The sequence below is a fragment of the Lithobates pipiens genome, unplaced genomic scaffold, assembly GCF_037356315.1.
Source record: "Lithobates pipiens isolate NorthernLeopardFrog02 unplaced genomic scaffold, aLitPip1_a1.2 Scaffold_3, whole genome shotgun sequence".
NCBI lineage: Eukaryota > Metazoa > Chordata > Amphibia > Anura > Ranidae > Lithobates > Lithobates pipiens.
Window position 1 is genome coordinate 253,374,246 of NW_027507790.1, and position 19,255 is coordinate 253,393,500.

Below are 19,255 nucleotides of genomic sequence, written 5' to 3' on the forward strand. Positions count from 1 at the left end.
CTGGAACACACTGAGTTCTGTTCTGCGGGAGAGGGAGAGAATGTCTTTCCTTTTCATCTACCATGTAGAGAACACCCGTCAGAATGTAACAGAATGCAAAATATTCCGGGGGGGGGGGGGAGGAGGGACTTAAGGGCAACTCCGCATAACCAGTAAAGTTGTTTAGAGAACTACAAACGTTATAGAATAAAACATTACAACAGTTTAGTCCATTCATCTGAAAATGGACACTTTGGGCCCAATTTGGACATTTTCACTTAGGGGTGTACCCACTTTTGTTGACAGCGGTTTAGACATTAATGGCTGTGTGTTGAGTTTTTTTGAGGGGACAGCAAATTTACACTGTTATAAAAGCTGTACACTCACTACTTTACATTGTAGCAAAGTGTTATTTCTTCAGTGTTGTCACATGAAAAGATAGAATAAAATATTTACAAAAATGTGAGGGGCGTGCACATGCATGCACACACGATCCTGCTCACAGTGGCCGCCCTGTAGCAGTAAAACTGTCCTCATTCTCCTGTGGTTTGTTTCCAGCTAAACCTGTAGCATATCTGCAGTCTGACCATCTCGTCCAGCATGTCCCTAGTTCCCAACTATTGCTTTAGTCTTTGACTATCTCCTGTCTCTAACCATTTCCTCCAGCATGTCCCTAGTTTCCAACTATGTCTGCATTCTTTGACCATCTACTAGAGTAGTGTTAGCAGTCTTCGAACATCTCCTGTAGTGGTGTTAGAAGTCTTTAACCATCTCCTGTAGCACGTTCCTAGTTTCCAGCTACACCTGTAGCATGTTTGTAGCCTCAGACCATCTTCTGTAGCATTGTCCTCAGTCTCCAACCAGGCCTTTAGCATGTCTATGGTCTCAACCACCTCCTCTAGCATGTCTCTCTGCAACTATGAATGCAGCATGTAGCAACCATGAAGTCTTTGACCATCTCCCGTAGTACACCAGCAGTCGCTGACCACCAACTGTAATGACCAGCCACTAACTATTTTCCGTGGCATAATACACCCTATTATGGGCACACCTTTGATGATATCAAGGACTTCAACTTGAGATCTGCTATACATGTGTACTGCACGTTTGAATGCGAGTTGGGGGCCTTAGGTTGTAAGTTCCTTGAGGGCAGGGACTGATGTGCATGTACAGGTAAAGCACTGCGTAAATTGATGACACTATATAAGTACCGTATACAGTGGTGTGAAAAAGTGTTTGCCCCCTTCCTCATTTCCTGTTCCTTTGCATGTTTGTCACACTTAAGTGATTCGGAACATCAAACCAATTTAAACAATAGTCAAGGACAACACAAGTAAACACAAAATGCAATTTGTAAATGAAGGTGTTTATTATTAAAGGTGAAAAAAAATCCAAACCATCATGGCCCTGTGTGAAAAAGTGATTGCCCCCTAAACCTAATAACTGGTTGGGCCACCCTTAGCAGCAACAACTGCAACCAAGCGTTTGCGATAACGTGCAATGAGGCTTTTACAGCGTCCTGGAGGAATTTTGGCCCACTCATCTTTGCAGAATTGTCCTAATTCAGTTACATTAGAGGGTTTTCGAGCATGAACGGCCTTTTTAAGGTCATACCACATCTCAATAGGATTCAGGTCAGGACTTTGGCTAGGCCACTCCAAAGTCTTCATTTTGTTTTTCTTCAGCCATTCGGTGGTGGACTTGCTGGTGTGTTTAGGATCATTGTCCTGCTGCAGAACCCAAGTTCGTTTCAGCTTGAGTACACGAACAGATGGTCGGACATTCTCCTTCAGGATCTCTTGGTAGACAGCAGAATTCATAGTTCCTTTTATCACGGCAAGTCTTCCAGGTCCTGAAGCAGCAAAACAGCCCCAGACCATCACACTACCACCACCATATTTTACTGTTGGTATAATGTTCTTTTTATGAAATGCAGTGTTCCTTCTACGCCAGATATACTTGGACACACACCTTCCAAAGAGTTCCACTTTTGTCTCATCGGTCCACAGAATGTTGTCCCAAAAGTCTTGGGGATCATCAAGATGTGTTGTGGAGAAATTGAGACGAGCTTTGATGTTCTTTTTGCTCAGCAGTGGTTTTCTCCTTGGAACTCTGCCATGCAGGCCATTTTTGCCCAGTCTTTTCCTGATGGTGGAGGCATGAACGCTGACCTTAACTGAGGCAAGTGAGGCCTGCAGTTCCTTGGACGTTGTTGTGGGGTCTTTTGTGACCTCTTGGATGAGTCGTCGCTGCGCTCTTGGGGTAATTTTGGGCGGCCGGCCACTCCTGGGAAGGTTCACCACTGTTCCATGTCTTCGCCATTTGTGGATAATGGCTCTCACTGTGGTTCGCTGGATTCCCAAAGCTTTGGAAATGGCTTTATAACCCTTTCCAGACTGATAGATCTCAATTACTTTCTTTCTCAATTGTTCCTGAATTTCTTTGGGTCTCGGCATGATGTGTAGCTTTTAAGGATCTTCTGGTGGACCTTACTGTGTCAAGCAGCTCCTATTTAAGTGATGCCTTGATTGTGAACAGGTGTGGCAATAATCAGGCCTGGGTGTGGCTAGAGAAATTGAACTCAGGTGTGGACAACCACAGTTATAGTATGTTTTAACAAGGGGGGCAATCACTTTTTCACACAGGGCCATGATGGTTTGGATTTTTTTTCACCTTTAATAATAAACACCTTCATTTACAAATTGCATTTTGTGTTTACTTGTGTTGTCCTTGACTATTGTTTAAATTGGTTTGATGTTCCGAAACACTTAAGTGTGACAAACATGCAAAGGAACAGGAAATGAGGAAGGGGGCAAACACTTTTTCACACCACTGTATACTCGAGTATAAGCCGAGATTTTCAGCCCCTTTTTTTAGGCTGAAAGTGCCCCCCTCGGCTTATACTCGAGTCACCGCCGTCTGCCTACCCGATCAGCGTGTCGTGCAGACAGACGGCGGCCATTCTACTATTCAAAAGCCGCGCCTCCCTGTCTGTGATAGGCGGAACACTCAATTTCCCAGGAGTCAGTGGTCCGCCTATCACAGAAATCCGCTCATCCTCATACTACGGACGAGGATGTCCGTGATAGGCGGAACACTGACTGCTGGGAAATTGAGTGTTCTGCCTATCACAGACGGAGGCGCGGCTTTTGAACAGTGGAATGGCCGCCGTCTGTCACAGACGAGGAGGAGAGGTGCGGCGATCCTGCCATGGCTGCCGTATGTTTTTTATACATGCAGATCAGTGCAAAATGGCACACAGAGGCTGCAGAAGGACACAGAGGCATGCACAGGACACAGGTAGGCTGCAATGGACACAGGGATGGACACAGGGATGGACACAGTGATGGACACAGGGATGGACACAGGGATGGACACAGGGATGGACACAGGGAGGTATACAGCTGCAGATGGGCATTGTTGACCCTCTTTTCCACTCTTTTAAGCTGTAACAGTAGCTGCTGCATGTCTCACCCTCGGCTTATACACGAGTCAATAAGTTTTCCCATTTTTTTTGCGGTAAATTAGGGGCCTCGGCTTATATTCAGATCGACCTATACTCGAGTATATACGGTACCTGAAATAAATATCAAGGTTGACCACATCTGCCCTACTTTATCAAAAAAAAAAAAAGTTTGAGATTTAGATACATTGTAATTTTTACTGTGTGCCCCATTTAACATTAAAGTGATACTAAACATACACGCTGCTTCATTTTTATTGTTCCTTTTATTTCTGTATTTGGATGACGATGACACTAATTATTTTAGTTTAAAAAAAAACACCCAAGCAATTTTTTTCTTAATCGATATACAGCTGTCACATGACCCAGCTCTTTCCCAGCCTGAAACATAAGTAGGAGGAGCTTCTAGTCCTTTGATGCTGGTCACATATTCAAAATGAAAAAACTGCCTATGGAATACAGAGTAAAAATAATTAATATCAATCAACCGTTTTTAAATTGTCATACAAATATATATTTGAAATAAAATCTTCATTATTTTTTGGCAATTACATGGTGTGAGTGGATTTCTGCCAGTCACAGGCTATGTCACGCTCCTCCAGCCTGTGTCTTTGAATAAGAGGTAGGTGAAGCCTCCAATAATCTACATGTATTATGCATTCCACAATGTGTTTAGCTGGTTAGTGGACATGTTGGAAGAGGGAGAGAGTTGTCTGTCATTTACCATTGTGCAGGGGCATTGCTAGGTCTACAAAAGATCTGGGACTAGAGCCTATAGTAGCGTAGTAAAGAAAGCCATGCGCTTGGTCGGGTATATACATGTATATACAGTAATATACACGTGTGTGTGTGTGTGTATATATATATATATATATCCCCAGAGAGCCCCCCACTTACATTAGGGTCCCCAGAGAGCCACTCCCTTGCATCAGGGTCCCCAGAGAGCCCCCCACTCACATCAGGGTCGCCAGGGAGCCTCCCCCTTAAATCAGGGTCGCCAGGGAGCCTCCCCCTTAAATCAGGGTCGCCAGGGAGCCTCCCCCTTAAATCAGGGTCGCCAGGGAGCCTCCCCCTTAAATCAGGGTCGCCAGGGAGCCTCCCCTTTAAATCAGGGTCACCAGGGAGCCTCCCCCTTAAATCAGGGTCGCCAGAGAGCCTCCCCTTAAATCAGAGTCCCCAGAGAGCCTCCCCCTTGCATCAGTTTCCCCAGAGAGCCCCCCACTTACATCTGGGTCCCCAGAGAGCCCCCCACTTACATCTGGGTCCCCAGAGAGCCTCCTCTCCCCTTGGGGACCCCTGCAGAGACTCGGTGCTATGGGCCCCAAAAGCCACCCCCTAGCGACGCCACTGCCACTGTGTATACACTCACGTGACTCTATAGTCACATGGGCTGCTCAGATGTGATAAGGAGGAAATGCTCAGCATAGAAACCCACTGAAATTTGAGCATGTGTAGAGTTACCGCTACAGCTGCAAAATCCCTAGCTAAATTGGGGACATGGACAGAAGGGGAGATCGAGAAAAGTAGGATCAACCAGGTTTTTTGCAGAAAACAGAAAAGGAATCTCATAGTAACAGAGTGAATATGAACAGCATGTAATACACCATTTATTGATAGTTTCTTATGATGTGGGTTTAGTGACACTTTAACCGTTTCTTCTCCAAATTCAAACTGTAATTGTTCCACCATTTTAAGATGGGTGCCCACTAATAAGATCCCCAAGTATCACTATCAAGAGCATCATGATATGAGTATCTACATTACAAAATTGGCTGACTTCATCATGCATGCATTCACATTGAACACAAGAGACAGACCAGAATTTGGAAATATAATTTTATTATAATTTACAGAGTAAACCTGACTCTTATTGTAACATGAACAGAGATGGCAGTGCTCACAATTTAGGGGACATTTCTCTTTGGAATCGTACTGAGAAGCAGACAGAAGGGGCGTTGGATATTATTAGATCATAGCAATACATATTTTGTGCTTTCTGGGGGCTTAGCATCATTTACCAATAAAAAGCTTACAGTTCAGTCCATGAAAGCATATAAAACAAAAAACACAAATGCAACTTTATCATGAAAAAAACACAATAAATGTTGAAGACAGGAAAGGAAACTGACCAAAATAAATAGTCAACACTTCATGATAACAGGTGCAGCACTACTGCCATGACAATAGCCATTGTGGGCAAGGGGTTTCAGTAGTGAAAGCATACACACAGATTTGACAGATTTTCTCCTTCATGACGTGGGGATTAGGGTGGTAGCAACTGTCACAAGTCCTGAATGGTCAAGAGTAAAACTCATGCATCTTTTAATTGCCTCAGACGCCAATGGTCGGGTAATTTTCCTTTCGTGCTTCCATAATTCACTGGTAAATCAAAAATGAGAATCTGGGCAGCCAACAAACTATTAGAGACCATTCTCTCCTTAGATACTTTGATAAACATGGTGCTGTTGCCTTGCCCATAATCCTCTGCCACTCATAACCCAATGTTATGATGAAGTTGTTGAGTTATAGTCGCACTTTTTTTGTGCAAAAGTATAAAGATGCTAAACCAGCAAATCTTCTAATTTATTTTTTTCATTACTGTAAACAAGGAATTTTTTGATGGCCAACCACAATGGTCAACGATTTTCTTAACAACAACTATCTCTAGTCAGACATGAGGCCTTAATGTGCAAGTACACTTTATTAGTTAAATGGCACGTGGCTTTACACTCAAATGCACTTCAGAACGCACAGTGTTAGGCCAAAAGTGTGTGGACATCCTCATCCCTCCAAATTATTGTGTTCTGAGTGTAGGCTAATGGTATACAAAGACATTTTAGGCAACGGTGTGCTTCCAACCCCTTTCTTGCTCCATCGTGACTGTTCCCTGTGCACAAATCCAACTCCATAAAGACATGGTTTGAGAATTTTGGTGTGAAGGAACTTCAGTGGTCTGACCTCATACCTACTAAACACCGGGATGAATTGGAAACGTATTTGTTCAGCAAGGTCTTCTCATCCAACATTAGTACCCGATCTTAAAAATACTCTTTTGGTTTAATTGCCAATTCCTATAAACACTCTACAAAATCTTGTGAAAAACCTTCCTAGAACAGTGAAGGCTGCTATCAGGACAAGCCAACTGCCTATTTTTGAAAATGTTTTGGAATGGGATGTCCAACATGCTAACATAGGTGTCCACAAGCTTTTGTCCATACAACTTATGTCCTAACTATGGTGGTAACGCACAGTTGCTGCAAGACCATGTAATTCCTGTGCTCTGTCCTTTCTGTCATGTCAAGTTTATGGATCAAAGGTGAACTGGTCAATCACAAACCAAGATGCCACCTGCTTTGTAGACAAGATGAAACATGCACTTGAGAAAAAGTTGAAAAGTGCCACCACCATTAAAGTAGATCTATAGGCAAAACTTATAAAGGGGGAGTTAAAACTGATGGTATATTTTTTGCTATCCCTGCACCACTGGGGAGATTCCCTTTCATGTCCTGTCCCATAGACAAAACAGGAAGTGAGAGGAAATTTAGACCCCAGGTCACTAGAACTAGTGTCCCCATTGGAAGATTTCCCCTCTATTGCTTTTCTGGGGACAACCCAATATTTGGGATTTTCTTTTACTTTCAATGATCATGGTAAACCAGACAAATAGAGAGGGCGAACTTCCCTAATGGAGGCACAGACAGGAATAACAACTGACAGGGGTTCTAATTCCTTTCCACTCTATCCAAAACTAAAGAAAATGGTGTGCCTTCAGTTATACTTTAAGATAGATATACTAAAGCCGTTGAGTACGTTTTTTTTTATATTTTAAGGCCTGGTACTGAAAGTTCAGTAAAGTCAAGTAAAAGTAGACACACGCTTTATATGCCAATGCACCCCTTACTCCTCTACGTAGCAGAGCAAGGGAGCTCACGACTTGCTCAGAGGGAAGTTTAACAAGTTGGAAAATGTTTCTATATAGTACCGACCACCTCTGACCACTATAGAAGGTTGTCGCTCTAGAAGAGCGTAGAAACAGACTGATTATCTTAAGAAAGTCTCAAATTCAGTGGCATGACTTGCCTTTACCAGGAAATTTATGACGAACTCCCCTTTGTTGTAATTATCACCAACTGTGATGTTACGACAAAAGACTATAATGTTAAAAATGCACCTTTCTCCTAACAATTCCTCCAATTTAAAAGTCAGTCAGGCGATTGAAGCCGAAGCACTGAAGTGCGACAGAACTGGAACAATTCGAGAAAAGATCATTTTGTTCCCAACTGGAAGGAAGATGGTCACAACGTAGATGTTCCTGAGAGTAGAGGTCTGCTTTAAAGCCTCATCAGCCCAGCTATGGCAAATATTTCTTGGAACATTATTACCAGATCACACCATGACTGAACAGAAGAGGTACTGGAAATAAATGTATACCTTATATGCACAACATGCTTCACAATGGACTCTCTATGAAAATAAATAAAATGTATATACACAAACCACTACTTCCCATGATTATAAGAAACATAAATGTATGATAAAACGCAGTACCATAATTTAATTGGGAAAAAGGAAGGGAAAAAAAAAGGACAATCTAAAAATTGTTTTGGGAAATGGGTATGTACAGTTTGCTCATGTGAAAAAAAAATTCCATTTATCAAGATCAACAGATGGACCTAGGTAGCTCATCAGATGATAGTCACTTGATCTGGAGATTCACCAGCTCTGGAGACAATTTCAGGTGGAAAGGGGCAGGAAGAGACATGCCAATGGGACCATCGATCAGAGAGGGAAATGAGATAAAGAGCATCTGAGAAGGCCGGAGGATGCATTAAAAGAGGTCTGTCCAACTAGAATCCAAGCTACTTCTAATACATAAAAGCTGACATCACAGGCATCCTCATCTAGTCAGGGCAGAGGGAGCCTAGAAAAAAAGATGGCTGGCACAGTTGTTGGCTACTTATGGGAAGCAATATATAAAAGGAACTATATGTTACTTCTAAAAGTTCCCCAAATTCAGATTTACATTTTGCTTTTTCTGGGAAAGTAGGAGGTTCCCTTAACAGCCCATCTATCAGCCCATTTGCCTGCTGGCAGTGCCAAGTAAAAAAGCCAAGTGTAAGGTCAGACACACATGGAGGGTGTCTGCCCTACACCAGTGCTTGGGCCCACCAGCTAGCCACTCATTCCCCAATCACTGCTTCATGGGAGGAAGGACATGCTTGCTCATACCCAGAAGTACCGAATATTGTAAAGGGCTTCTCCTGACATATGGTGCAGTAGGGGAAGAGAAGTATCTACAACAAAGGGTGCAGGCGATCAGGTCAAAATGTCCCTCATAGGGTCACTGATGGCAAAATCTGTCCGATTTTAACCCTTTTGTACTCCATCCTAAACAGAACAAAACATTTTGGCTGGAGCTGGGCTTTAGGATGGTCATACAGGGATTGAACACATTTCGATTCATATATGGGCAGCCCGTTGGGTTTTTCTTGAATGATCAGTTTGCCAGCAGCAATAATTATTGTATTCTGATGGCAGGGGAAGGCTCCCTGCTATCAGAACACAATAGCACAGTGGGAGTTATTCCCCCATCCACCCCAAATATCTGTATGGGGCAATTGGATGTTTTTTGTTTTTTTGCGTTCAACCCACTGGTTGAGCAAAAAAAAAAAAAAAAGAAGATTTATGTATGGACAACCTTAATTTTCAATGCCAGCTATGGATTGACTGAATCTTTACAGGTAACCTGCCCATAGAAATATGACCGTTAATACTGCAGACTTTGTAAAAGATTCACGCTCCAAAGTTATTATCCTTTCTTTACTACCTAGTGAGTGATTGGCTTGGAGTTTGATCTTTTGATGCTTCGTTGGCTGTATGCTCGTTCCGTGTTTGTCATTTACTAGGAGAGTGAGGCAAGGATGATAATAGCAGTCTTAGGGACTGCATTTTAAAAGAAAAACAAATCAGCTTAATTTTCCTATTCTCTCATGTGCTTCATAAGCCTAAAACCAGAAACGTAGCCTGTTCAGGGAAAAACAACAGGTTGGCCAGATGTAAAGCCAAGTGGTGAAAAACCAACAGGGTATAGTGAAGGCATATAATACAATTTCCACTCTTTAGGTTTTTTTTTTTTTTTTTTTTTTTTTTAAGGAGTTCAAGTGGTCACATGACCGTACCTTGAGAGTTCCTTTCCATGCACAGTCAAGGCAGTAGGTGATGAGAGCCTGCGGGGGCTTGTCATTTCCAGATACAGAAGCTGACTTGAGATCCTCCTCCATCATTAGTGGAGGCTTTAGGATCCATAGATATAAGATTTGGGCTTTGTGATGCAAGCCGAATACAGAAAGAATTGCAGGCAAAATATGGAGGAGATTTACTAAAATTGTGGCACATAGAATCTGGCTTGGCTGTGCATAATAACCAATCTGCTTCTAGGTTTTATTGTCAAAGCCTAATTGAACAAGCTGAAGTTAAGGCGGAGCTCCACCCTAAAGTGGAACTTCCGCTCAATGGAACCCTCCCCCCCTCTGGCGCCACAATTGGCACCTTTCAGGGGGGTGCAGATACCTGTATAGTACAGCTATTTTCACCCACTTCCGGCATAGATATCCGCAGAATCTGCGGATATTTACACCACTTCCTGCAGGTCCCCCGCTGTCTGCTGGGAAACACATGGATCCCAGAGACAGCGGGGACCATCCTTATTGCGCAGCGCCACTCGCGCATGCGCAGTAGGGAACCGGGAAGTGAAGCCGCAAGGCTTCACTTCCTGATTCCCATACCCAAGATGGCGGCGGCAGTACCCAAGAGCCGATCGAGAGATCGGCTTCGGGTGCCGACATCGCGGGCGCGCTGGGCGGGTAAGTGTCCTTATTTTAAAAGTCAACAGCTGCAGTATATGTAGCTGCTGACTTAAAAAAAAAAAAAAAATGGTGGAAATCCCGCTTTAAAGGCCGATTGCTTACTATGCATAGCTGCACCAGATGATGTGCACTAGCTTTAGTAAATCTCCTCCCGTGCGTCAGTACTGCACTCCCATAACTGAAGCGTATATTAAAAGGTGACCATGCCACCACTGCATTGTAGGCCATTGCTTGAGTATTGTCACCCTAGAACAGGACGTGAAACAGAGAGCAGTAACTCCATGGATGGAAGGTAAAATTAAATTGTTGGAGCACAAAAAGAGTTTAATGGGGCACAAGTAACTAAATGATAAATTCTACATTTTAGGTTTACATACGTCTTTAACTGTACCCCCCTCCCCCCCCCAATCTCAGTCTATAACTAACCGTTCCTTTGCTCCCCCAACACTATGTTGAAGACCGGGAGTCAAAAAAAAATCACAGAATATTTCAAGGTATGAAGTGACTTATTCCAAGTAGGATCAATCAGTGATGTAACCCAGGAACATAATGTATCTTTTGCTGAAGAGAGCCAAGTTAATTGAACTTGTTGCTTTGCCTTTCGGCATAGTAAATGTTCACTTTCATGTCATAGGAGGTTATGATGCCCTAGCTGGATAATGGATTCACTGGACCCTCTGAAAGACAAATTATGCATCAATGGTGGCCACATGGCTGGAAATAATTTGTAACTGTAACCTGACAAAAGAGAACTCATGAAAATTCTAGATTTACTTCCATTTGGAAGTTAGGGAATATTACTGACATGCAAGCCATTCATTTCACAGCTTTATTAACCCAAAGTAAACAGATACGTTTAAAATATTCCCCCTTCCACTGAAATAAAAATATACTTATCTGCATCAACAATCAATTATAATAAAGGAAAACAAATGAAACGGGTAGGTTGGTTGAGATGTAAGCACCCCCGATGGAAGCATTATAAACAGTCACACACTGCGTACAACCTTAGGACATAACTCCACAAGCCTGGAGGCCATCAGAGGTTTCCACACATTATAGAGGATTGGTGGGTGAGAGCAGAGCAGTGAATGTCAACGGCTCCCTCTCTCCATTAGCCAAGCCATCCGATAAAGAGCTATGTCTCTTGTTTGCAGCAAGCTGATCAACCGGAATCCATGGTGAAGAGTTGAATGTCCTGGGGATTCCAGTACAGGCCGACCCCAGAATTATATACTAAGGACCAGACATAGGGGATGAAAAATTCCTCGGGCTGCTCCTCTTCCACGTATTTGAACTTCAGCTCAGGAAATTTCTACGGAAAAACAAGACAGGTTATTGTGGAATTCAGGAAAACGGAAGAGAAAAACTAAGTTAGTTACCTGGTAACACTACTTCCAGGAATATTACAGGACAGAACTGGGAGCAAGCCTATCTGTCCTGTGCTGTCCTGGAATATGACTTGGAACAACAGTTTCAGGACAGTGGTGGTGTACAGAACCAGCATATGTGCTACAATAACCTGTCATGTCTCCACCTGGTTCAACAAAATATGCTAGCCGCCAGTCACTCCAATCTAATAGACAACTTTAAAGCTGACCATGCATGGGCTGAACAAATATAATTGAACTGATTCTTCCATCCACACACATTCAAGGTGGATGCAGGAATCCTGCCCGCTGTGTCAATGTATTTTGATGGTCCAGTTAGCTGGACTCCTCCCCTGCTCCGAAGCAAAGTCCACAAATGATGAAAGGACCAGCTGCAAAGCAAAGTCTTCAATGTAGTAAAACTTTATTGCACAGGACATGTACAAAACGAAACCTGGCTTCATAAATCTGTGAAGGTTCTCATATACAGTATCTCACGAAAGTGAGTACACCCCTCACATTTTTGGAAATATTTTATATCTTTTCATGTAACAAGACTAAAGAAATTACACTTTGCTACAATATAAAGTAGTGAGTGTACAGCTTGTATAACAGTGCACATTTGCTGTCGCCTCAAAATAACTCAACACACAGCCATTAATGTCCAAAACGCTGGCAACAAACGTTGCCAGTGGTTTTGGACACCCCTAAGTGAAAATTTCCAAATTGGGCATAAAGTTTCAATATTTTGTGTGGCCACCATTATTTTCCAGCACTGCCTTAACCCTCTTGGGCATGGAGTTCACCAGAGTTTCAAAGGTTGCCACTGGAGTCCTCTTCCACTCCTCTATGATGAAATCATGGAGCTGGTGGATGTTTGAGACCTTGTGCCCATTCACCTTCCATTTGAGGATGCCCCACAGATGCTCAATAGGGTTTAGGTCTGGAGACATGCTTGGTCAATCCACCACCTTTACGTTCAGCTTCTTTAGCAAGACAGTAATCGTCTTGGAGGTGTGTTTGGGATCTTTATGTTGGAATACTGCCCTGCGGCCCAGTCTCCGAAGGGAGGGGATCATGCTCTGCTTCAGTATGTCACAGTACATTTTGGCATTCATGGTTCCCTCAATGAACTGCAGATCCCCAGTGCTGGCAGCACTCATGCAGCCCCAGACCATGACACTCCCACCACCATACTTGACTGTAGGGAAGACACACCTGTCTTTGTACTCCTTATCTGGTTGCCGCCACACACGCTTGACACCATCTGAACTAAATACGTTTATCTTGGTCTCATCAGACCACAGGACATGGTTCCAGTAATCCCTGTCCTTAGTCTGCTTGTCTTCAGCAAACTATTTGTGGGCTTTCTTATGCATAGTCTTTAGAAGAGGCTTCCTTCTGGGATGACAGCCATGCAGACCAATTTGATTCAGTGTGCGGCGTATGGTCTGGCGTATGGAGTACTGACAAGCTGACCCCCCCCCACCCCTTCAACCTCTGCAGCAATGCTGGCAGCACTCATACGTCTATTTCCCAAAGACTGGATATAATGCTGAGCATGTGCCCTCAACTTCTTTGGTTGAAGATGGAGAGGTCTGTTCTGAATGAAACCTGTCCTGTTATACTGCTGTATGGTCTTGGCCACCGTGCTGCAGCTCAGTTTCAGGGTCTTGGCAATCTTCTTATACCCTAAGCCATCTTTATGTAGAGCAACAATTCGTTTTTTCAGGTCCTCAGAGAGTTCTTCGCCATGAGGTGCCATATTGAACTTCTAGTGACCAATATGAGTGAGAGCAAAAACACCAAATTTAACACAACTGCTCCCCATTCACACCTGAGACCTTGAATCACTAATGAGTCACATGACACTGGGGAGAGAAAATGGCTAATTGGGCCCAGTTTGGACATTTTCACTTAGGGGTGTACTCACTTTTGTTGCCAGTTTAGACATTAATGGCTTTGTGTTGAGTTGCTTTGAGAGGACAGCAAATTTACACTGTTATACAAGCTGTACACTCACTATTTTACATTGTAACAAAGTGTAATTCCATGTTGTCACATGAAAAGATACAATAAAATATTTACAAAAATGTGAGGGGCGTACTTATGTCAGATACTGTATTATTATTAGATTATACAGGATTTATATAGCGCCAACTGTTTGCGCAGCGCTTTACAACATGAGGGCAGACAGTACACTTACAATACAAATCAATACAGGAGGGATCAGAGGGCCCCGCTCATTAGAGTTTACAATCTAGAAGGGAGGGTCAAGTGGAACAAAAGGTAATAACTGTGGGGGATGAGCTGATGGAGAAAACGAAAATACAGTTGTTAGGTGTGGGTGGGATAGGCTTCTTTGAAGAGAAGGGTTTTCAGGGATTGTCTAAAAGCTAATCAAGTAGGAGATAAGCGAATAGATTGGGGTAGGGCATTCCATAGGATTGGAGAGGCGTTGGAAAAGTCCTGGAGGCGAGGTTGGGAGGAGGTGACGAGGGAGCAAGAGAGCAGGAGGTCTTTAGAGGAATGAAGAGAACGAGTAGGTTGGTATTTAGATATATATCCAGGTTATGGTATACCTAGTAGTTGTAAGTCACATTAAACTTGACTTGTTCTGTAATGTTTGAAGCTTCTCCAAGCCACTTCTTTACTTATAAGTGTCAGGAAGATTCTCTAGTATTTACATCCACACAGGTAACTCATATTTACATAGTTGGTAAGGTTAAATTAAGACTCCAGTCCATCTAGTTCAACCTGTGTGGGTGTGTGTAATTCTCTAAACCATTTCCCATAACCCTGTATTTTGTGTTCACTAAGATGCCCATCTAAATTTTTTTTTAATTGGCGACACTTCCCGCTAAAACTACAGATTGTGGAAGAGAGTTCAACATCCTTACTGATCTAACAGTAAAAAACCCTCTACATTTAAGCTTGAACCGCTTCTCATCCAACCACATTGCGTGCCCACGTGTCTTCTTAAGTGAGCCAGAGACTGAATAGTCTCCTCCCAAGACACCTTAATCCAAACACCATGGAATGAGTCAAGGCAGACATTGGTTACCATTTTAACATCTGTACCCCAGCAATTTGAAAACATTTTGCATCTTCAGCCATACCAATTGGATGATTATCACCAATGCAGACGCCCTGACAAGGATGGGATTTTTTAACTAGAAAAAGTTGGTTCCACAATTTTCACACCTCTATCCTGTCCTTGGATAATCTACATCTGCCTTGACACATTGTGTGGTGTTTGGATTAAGAGGTCTGTGCTACCTTTATGTAAATGCTGGGGTATGTTCCTGATGCCTATTAGAACTGAAAAAAAAAAAAAAAAAAAAACTTAATTGGATTAGCTCTAAACGTCTTAATTTTGTCCAGAGAACCCTTTGTATTCATTCAGAAAATGGAAAGGATTTCAGAATGCAGTGGACCAGCCGCTCAGCACAGGACCTGGAAGCCAATGGAGATCACTGGAGTAGCAATATCCACTTTAGGGATTTCCAGCTTCCAGGGTCATCGGCCAGGTATGGCATATACATAGTTACGTTGGTCAATGCCGGACCAAATCTAACCATGTATAAAATATCCATACCCGGAATTCTTCTTTAATTTATATTCTTCTCTACATTTACATGCCAACTAAGCTGCCCTGCAAAAGTGATACGGGTTGGGACAAACTAGAACATGTTGAGGGATGCTGAAGGAAAGATGAGAGTAGTAAGCACCCCTAGCATGGTTTTCATCGATTGCAGCCTTTGTAGCCGTCACTTTTTCTGGGCAGCATGGTCGCCATACAAATGTAGAAAAATATATTATAAAAGGCATGCGATATAAGAAAGAAATCTACTGATTCATCCATTTGCCTCATTTGTTTGGATGGAGGAATCATCTATGGCCAGCATTAGTGCATCTAAAGCCTAAACATGTTTCCAGTTTTGTAAAGGGGAAGGGTGAGAACCTGTCAGGTTTTTATTACTGTTGTTCTCTACATGCCCTTGTGACCATTGTTACCAGTATAGAAAATGATATGAAGGTGCGTATGTACACACAGCTGTGGGGTGGAGAACGCCCTGGGCCCCAGATGACTGGCCCATATAGCTGACAGCTTCCTAGCAGGCTGCCACACATTTGGATTGGATTCTAGTATGAACACGCCAAAGCTGAACACTGGTTGTCACCAGAAAAGTAGGTGAGGGGAAAACTTCCAATGGGGACACCTGTTCCAACTGTTAAAGATGGTATTTTCTCCCAACTTACAGAGATTTCTTCTCGTTTTCCAGTTGTTTCTCCCGGACAAGAGGGAAATCTCACCAATGGGATTAAACAAAAAAAAAAACTATACTCGATCCTAAACTAACAAATGCCTTTAGATGTACTTTTTTTTAACCATAATTTTTTATTTTATCAAAAGAGAACATAACAATTGGGACTGTTGCAAATGGTACATATCATTGTAATGGAAAAACATTGTAAAGGCATATAAAATAGGCTTTGTTCCAAATATCCCATTATACATAGAACTATAGTGGTCCACCTCTTAATAGCGCCAAGACTTACAATAGCCAACCTCTGGAAAACTACAGAAGCACCCAACCTATCTACTGTTATAACCAGATAGAATACACAAGCACAATTTGAATTAATGCCTTTAGATGTACTTTAACCAGAGGCAAATATTTTGTGGTTCTAAAGCATAATTCGCTACATTAAGGTAAAAAAAAAAAAAAAAAAAAAAAAAAAACTGTGTCGGAGACTCGCCCCCTCACCCGCTTTTACTTACCCAAACCCCAGCTGTGGCTCTCCTGGCTTTGTCTCTCTTTCCTGGGCAGATTGAGAGCAGCGGGGGCCATTGGCTAAAACTCCTGTCAATCAACTCCACTAACGAGGGAACAAAGGGGGGGTGGGGCTGAGTCCCACTGTCTGTGTCAATGGACGCAGCAGGGCTAAGTTGGGAACAAGCAAGCCCGCACAAGTGCCCCCATGGAAATCGGTTTCCTATTAAAGTGCCAGCAAGAGAGGAGGAGCCAGGAGCAGCAGTTGGGTATCCGAGAAGAGGAGAATTGGGGAGCTCTATGCAATTTTATTGCACACAGCAGGTAAGTAGAGAAATGTTTGTTATTTAAAAAAAATACATTTCCTTTAAAACCACTTTAATTGTAAGTCACAGTTCTGGTCTGCGTTATTTGGTTTTAATGGGCCAGTAGTATCATGATAAGTCCACCTTAAATGGACAGAGGAGGTCTTCTTCAGTGTAGAAGGCAGGTGTGTGTATCTGAAGTTCAATCACCTTGGCTCATCTGATCTAGTCTACAGATCACAGGCTTACATTTTCTACTTTTGATAAGAGAAAATTGTCCTTACATTCAGAAACAATGGATGAAAGCCTTTGAATTCTATAGAGCAGACAGTGCTTGCAGAAAAAAGGGAAAAAAACAGCATTGTGTAATGTTAAAAGCCATTCAGTGAACAGGAGAGAGCTTGGAGGACTGGTTAATGTGTGATGATTGCTAATAGGTCCCAGCTATTGCTGTTCACCACCTACACTACAAACACTGGTAAGTAATTCAATACGCCGATCATGAAAACTCCCAGTGTAGACAATGTCGCGATCATAGTCGCGTTGAGTGATGCGTCTCTGTAGAATATTGTATTGTCAGTGAGAGCCAACCATTCATAATAATCTAACAATGGCTCTTCCTTGGGAATCAAACATAATGGAGCCCCTCCTTGCTTCCCAAAGAACGACCAACATTCATATGAGATTGTTCTATAAACTTGGACAAGATCTTAAAGAGACCCTATTGTTAACCTTATGAACTCCAGCAAGCTTTTAACTTCCTGGGCCAATTGACAACACTGCCTTTGCTGCACTAAAATCCCAAGCAGTGTTGTCAGCCCTCCAAGAGAACAACAAAACATAAAGGCCCCATGAGCACGTGCCAATGGGGCTGTTAGTGATTACATGCGGGAGAACGAGCAAAGATTTCCAGCGATTAGCAGCAGGCCTATTGAACGCCATAGAAGGCTGACAGCTCCCGTAAGTTAACTGCAGCAGCTCGCATGTAATTGCTTACCTGCGAATCATCAACCCTGAACGCAATTGCTCCTTGGGTGACCGCGATTAGCTGCGGGAACTGTCAGCCTCCCACTGTGTTCAAATGGGCTGCATTGCCGGAAACCTCTGTTGGGTGTCCTACATGTAATCAATAACAGCCCCAGTCTGCTGTACAGTAGAAGAGAACTCCAGCAGAGTGGACAACGCCGCCCGGAATTTCAATGAAGCAGAAGCCGCATACCACATAAAGTTAGACACTCGCTGGATTTCAGGTATATGGGTATTTTTCTGTACTTTTATTGGTTTTAAGAGTTAAAACATGGGGAAATGTGCATGTATGGCAGAGCTTTTTTTTTTTTTTTTTTTTTTGCCCAGACATACCTTTTAAGAAAAACTATTTTTATAACTTTTTCATTTCTTTTTTCGGAAGCTCATCTAACCCAAAAGGATGCCACTGTCTATGGCAGAAAGAACAAAGCGGTTATTTTGTGTCAGACTGACAGGGCAGCTTGGAAGCCTTTGATAATGGCCAGAGACGTTGATGAAGTAGAGCTAAGGAGTTTTGGTTACACAGTCCTAGTGATGTGGACACGGCCTGGGCCAAGTTTTAAGCTCACCTCATGCACGCTGTCAAACAGTAAAAGGTAATAGCGTTTGATCACAGGCAGATTGGAAGGAGCAGTCCGAGAATGAAAGGCTCTTTTAACCCAGTGCCAATCCACTAAGCCCAGGATCTGTAACCTGCAGCTATAAAACCTCACAAGTCTCGGCCAGCAGTTTGAAGTGGTTGTTGAGTGAAGGGCAGCAGTGTCCGTCCTGTGTGTGTGTGTAGTGAGACAAGAGAGGCGCGGGGTGCCCGACTTGAGGAACGGCATCAATATGGAGACACCCGGGAGCTAACGCATTAACAAGCTGACATTGAATGCTATCACAGGTGCATTTAAAGGGACATGATGGTGTATTAACAGTGAGTGCACATTTCCATTATAACTGTAAGATACCTAAATTACATTTTTGAAAGGTCCCCCGTTTTCTAAAAGATTACCATTTCATGAATGCAAATAGAAGCTTCCTTTTATGGCCACCTCTGCGTCTACTCAGGTGTGCCCAACACAAGATCATTCTGAAGGACAGTTGTAGTATAAATATGAAAAAGTGCCTCTGCACAAGCTTGTATGTTTAGGCACTAAGCAGACATGGTGTTGGACCCATGTCACGAATATTCTAGACATAGTTGGGATTATCAGTTTTGGACAACCTTTTTTAACCCTTAGATTGGTCAGCCTAGGGGAGTCTGCAAAAAAACGCACAGCACAAACGTTCCAAAAAGTTTTGCCTCTCTTGTTGGCATTACACCTGCAGCTTTACCCTCATCATACTCTTACCGAGCTCTGAATATTTCCTCCCCCACGTTCCCCTTCCCTTGACTTTTCTGTCAAGATCAATGGCACATGGATCAGTCCGTCCCCACATGCCAGGGTGCTAGGGGTAACCTTAGACTCTGAACTGTCCTTTC

General features: G+C 42.9%; 1 protein-coding gene across 1 annotated transcript in view; it reads right to left on the minus strand.

Moving 5' to 3' along the window:
- Positions 1-5,264: 5,264 nt before the first annotated feature.
- DYM (dymeclin) overlaps positions 5,265-19,255 on the minus strand; it is a gene marked incomplete in the record, with an annotated part of 586,856 nt that continues 572,865 nt past the window's right edge. Inside the window, 1 exon segment of the mRNA XM_077463046.1 lies at positions 5,265-11,623. Coding sequence (XP_077319172.1) covers positions 11,474-11,623 — 150 coding nt within the window.